The following is a 5,000-nucleotide window of genomic DNA, read 5'->3' as shown; positions in this document are numbered from 1 at the left end:
GAAAGAAACAGCTATTTTGTGTTTCTGTGTCTGTTCTCTTTCTTTGCCACTAGGTTGGTTATTTCTTGCTTTGCAGTGTGCTTTAAATTGTGCAACTGATGCATCTCTGTGTACATCTGTCTGTGCATTAGTGTGTGTGTCTTTGTCTGTGAGAACACATCCCTTGTCCTCTCACTCTGTACTTTGATAAACATATTATATATATCTTATGTAACGTCCATCTGCTCATGTGTGTGTTTATTCTCTTCTTCAGAACTTAAATTTAGGCTTCCCTTTTTCTTTGCATTCTTAATCTTCACAAGTAGTCAACATTTGCACTGTTGCCAAGAATAAACCCACTTTATAATGGCTCAATTTATTTCTTTCACAGGTTTGCAGGCTTTGTGGATGGAGACCCAGATGTCTCGGACAACGAAGCAGACCAACATGAAGATTTCATCCATAATCATCCATTATTCTTGCTCCGAAATCCTGATGCTTCCAACAACTTGGATGGGGCTGATGATGGCGACTCAGACGCTGAGTTTCCTCTGAGACGCCAGTCTAACAATGTAAACAATAGCCATGATCATTTTGACAGCGACTCAGAAATAGAGGATACCGCCTATGAAGGTGTGCAATACAGATGATAAAACTCACGTGACTGAGACGATAACTTGACATTGCAAGACCAGTCGAACCATGTGAACTATGTCTACGATGATTTTGACAGTGACTCAGAAATAGAGGACACTACCTATGAAGGTCTTCGATGCAGATGATAACACTCGTGTGACTGAGACTATTCGTAACATTACATTGCAACACTAGTCCAACTGTGAACTATGTCTACGATGATTTTGACAGTGATTCAGAAATAGAGGACACCGCCTATGAAGGTCTTCGATGCAGATGATAACACTCGTGTGACTGAGACTATTCGTAACATTACATTGCAACACTAGTCCAACTGTGAACTATGTCCATGGTGATTTTGACAGTGACTCAAAAATAGAGGATACCGCCTATGAATTGTTCCATACGGGTGCTAATGCGTCTCATGCAATGACTTCTCTTTGCAAAACCAATCTAACCATGTGAATAATGTCCACAATGATTTTGACAGTGACTTTGAAATCGAGGACACCGCCAATGAAGGTGTGAGATACAGATGACAGTGCTTGTGTTTTAGTGGCTGCGTAAATCAGCTTGTTTTAAAATTGGTGCTCTGTGACTTTTTTACTTTTTCATTTTTTCTTTGCATTCTTAATGTGCATCAGTAGTCAACATTTGCATCGTATCAATCATATCATATATGATATATCATATGGTAAAAGAGAGGTCACTCACTGAGTGCTTGCACTTTGGCCTTACTATGGAATTTGAAGCCAGGATTTGTAGTTTTTCTGAACTTTTGTGGGTTTTTCCGTGTGAATTTTTTGGTGTTAGATACGGCTTCACTTTCAGGCTGGAGTGAGTAGTAAGTCTTTTATAGTACAGTGGAATCCGCCTTTTAAAACCTCAAAATCAATATGGTGACATTTGCAGGGAATCTAGACTAATTCCAGAAATAACTCTTCGCATGATGTTGTAGGCTTGCCTCGGTGTTTCCACGGGAACAAGGGAAAACAACTCTTCCACAACCCATACAAACTTGACAGAGTTATTTCCCAACATCGTCTATTGTCATCATTTTCACGAGTTTTCATTCACAAGCACCTGGGAAATAAATCTCATGTTCCCCGGGGAATAAATCCCCGGTTACCATAGTTGCAGGAAGCCCTATTACATGGATAATCAAAAGCAAACCCAATAGAAACGCTCGAGGATTCTTCGGCCCTTTTCATTGGTGTTTCCCCAGACCTAAACAGACGACAAGACACTGCTTTCCCAAGTTCCAAAAACCAACTGGCAAACTGGCAAAAGTAAACAAAAAAACAAAACTACTTCAATAAATTCGTCACAAACAAATGAAACCTACCGATATGTTGTCTTCTTACAAAGTCATGGAGTGCGTGTATCTTTGTGTGAGAAACACGAACGTCAAGTTCAAGTCAAACCAATTGACCCCTGACACACACATTTTGACCCGTGCACAAGACGTTGTATCGATAAACGAAGCACAAATAAGAAATAATCTTCTTCTTCTTCTTCGTTCACTAGATGGAGATGCCAATCGCCCGCACGAAAGCAGCTGTCCTCTGTAGGTCCCCCAGGCCACCGAAGAGTTTGACCCTCAGTGGTACTGGTTCTGGCCATTAAGAAATAATGATAAAAGCAAAGAAAATAGCAACAAGATATGCAAACATCTCACAAAGCCGAGCAAGCAGATTGACAGGTCTAATGAAAAAACAAGGTACTGAGTCGGAAACAAGATCGCGATTCTTTCCTTCGCTGCACGACGCAAATCTTCTGTGACCTTTGACTCAACGTAGCTTCCACATTCGATTACTAAGCTTAATACTCACAACTGAATGCCGAGGGAGTGGAATACCGAGATGAACAAACAGAACTGTGCATCCTCAAACCTGACATATTCATCCCAACATTTTATGAACTAAAAAATACAGAAAGTTGCTTTCACACGCCAGCTTTGATTGCCAGTGGTTATCCGCACGGAACTCGTGTTTCAAAGCATGGCTCCCTGTGTTGTTATCTTATTTTCTCACTACCAAAATGATGACAAAAACGATGTTCTATTTACCTTTAGAACATTCTTTCGACGCTGACGTTATTCCCTTTCTACGTCATTCGTTTCATCATACAATCATTCATTCGCTCGGCTTCTTGACGAGTGGACTTGAAACGGACAGAACTATCAAGATAAGTGTTGTTTAATATTTGTTTGTCTGTCCACTTAAAAGACCGTTGGGTCGAAATATCTGTGAATGTATTGTTTTGTCAATAACAAACGTTCCAACAACCTACCTTTCTTGTTTTTTGATTCTGAATTTTGGAACGTTGGCAGTCTCTTTGTTTTTAGATTTATTTTATAGACTTTTAAAGATTCCATTTCCGGTAAGTTTAGGAGACACATTGAGTTGTTACCTTGAACCGGATTTCTGTACAGGTTTGAACTTTAAGTGAGAGATTGTTTTATAGTGTAAAAAAGACAAAACCCATAAAAAAAATATTTAAAAAACCCAGAGAGATTGTTGTATTGAGTGAATAAGACGAAACCCAGAATTGAAGATGTGAAAGGCTTATACAGATTTCATGGCAGGCAAGTTGTGGAGACGCATCTTGTTGTTTCCTGAAGATTTCTCGTATGGTAGAACTAATTACTGAAGACTAAAGTTGAGTTGAAATGAGCTCCAGATAAGTTTAACATTTTTAGAATGGCATTTTAAGAAAACATTGCTGTTTGTTATAAAATAAAAACCAAACTTGTGCAAACCTCACAACTGTACTACTTAATTACGAGGCAATAACCCGATATAGCTCTGTAAGTTTAACAGTCCCAATGAATATACATTGGAACCACCACCACCCCCCCCCCCCCCCTCCTTTTTTTAAGACCCCCGAATTTAGGACTCCCTCTTCGTTAAGACCCTGTTTTCTCAGATTTTCTGTTCATAACCTCTCTAAATTCATCCCCATTTTAAGACCCTCATCTTTTTAAGACCTGATTTTCCCACATTTTTAAAGGTCTAAAACCCCCCGCGGGTTAGGGGGAAGAATTTACCCGATGCTCCCCAGCATGTCGTAAGAGGCGACTAACGGATTCTGTTTCTCCTTTTACCCTTGTTAAGTGTTTCTTGTATAGAATATAGTCAATGTTTGTAAATATTTTAGTCAAGCAGTATGTAAGAAATGTTAAGTCCTTTGTACTGGAAACTTGCATTCTCCCAGTAAGGTAATATATTGTACTACGTTGCAAGCCCCTGGAGCACATTTTTGATTAGTGCTTTTGTGAACAAGAAACAATTGACAAGTGGCTCTATCCCATCTTCCCCCTTCCCCCGTCGCGATATGTATAACTTTCGTGGTTGAAAACGACGTTAAAACACCAAATAAAGAAAGAAAGACGGGGTTAATTCGGAACTATGCCGATTACGGAAGACTAGGTCCTTAAGACGTGTCGAACTTTGCAGGTGTCAGGAGACAAATATGTGGGCATCAGAAGTATGTTAACTTGTATGCAATATTGTATTGAATGTAAGAAAGAAATACATAAAAAGATTTGTTTTGATCTCAGATGTTTGTATACCATGTAATTCGCAGAACTGAACTTTATGTAACTACCAAAGATTTATTTCTTGCTGTTCACCTGTGTTCAATACTCATCATACTGTTGTTTTGTTCTTTAGTTTTTCTGAGCAACTGTGAAATTAGTAATATTGCCATTAGTTTTTGTATTTTTTAGGGTGTTTCTTTTCTTCTTTTTTACGGTTTTTTTTGCTGGTCACAATTTAAAACAAAGGGTAAATAGGAGAAGTGAGCATATATAAACGTTTACCTTATTAGGGACTCACTTCAACATAACCCTCATTAGTTTGGTTATTTATTTGGTGTTGATTCCAGTGTACATATATATAATTTTTTTAAACATAATCATTAAATATAGTCAGCTTTTTGGGTGTGTGTGGAAATAGCTCAGTCGGTGTGGCGCTGCCTTCAAAACCAATTTGTCTTTATATCGGTGTGGGTTTGAATCCGGGATTCAGTGAGGAATTTATTTCCCAGAATCAACTTTGTGCAGACTCTCCTTGGTGTGGAACGCCCTCTTGCGCACAATAAAGATTCCAAGTTCACAGCGAAACTTTCAGGGCTTCACACGCATGCAGAAAAAAGAAACAAGTCGCGTGAAGCGGTATCAAGACATTAAGTCAATCTGTTGCCCTGAAACTAAAAGATCGGCACTGAAAACCTGGGATCAGTCATCATCCAGACTACTAAGACATGTCTACCAGAAACCTGTAAACCGAGACGGGTCGAGCTGGTCTCGGCGAAGCAGGCCAACATGAGACCTAATTTGCATTAACCTATTTTCTTTAATTCTGATCTTATTTTCAGAGTTA

General features: G+C 39.1%; 1 protein-coding gene across 1 annotated transcript in view; it reads left to right on the top strand.

Moving 5' to 3' along the window:
- Positions 1 to 3,429, top strand: part of LOC138946823 (nuclear envelope integral membrane protein 1-like) — a 24,795-nt gene extending 21,366 nt beyond the window's left edge. Inside the window, exon 9 of the mRNA XM_070318226.1 lies at positions 371 to 3,429. Coding sequence (XP_070174327.1) covers positions 371 to 629 — 259 coding nt within the window. The 3' untranslated portion in view covers positions 630 to 3,429. The remainder of the gene's footprint in view (positions 1 to 370) is intronic.
- The last annotated feature ends 1,571 nt before the right edge of the window (positions 3,430 to 5,000 follow it).

This window comes from Littorina saxatilis, linkage group LG14, assembly GCF_037325665.1.
Source record: "Littorina saxatilis isolate snail1 linkage group LG14, US_GU_Lsax_2.0, whole genome shotgun sequence".
NCBI classification, from domain to species: Eukaryota; Metazoa; Mollusca; class Gastropoda; order Littorinimorpha; family Littorinidae; genus Littorina; species Littorina saxatilis.
This window is presented reverse-complemented; position numbering and strand designations above follow the sequence as displayed.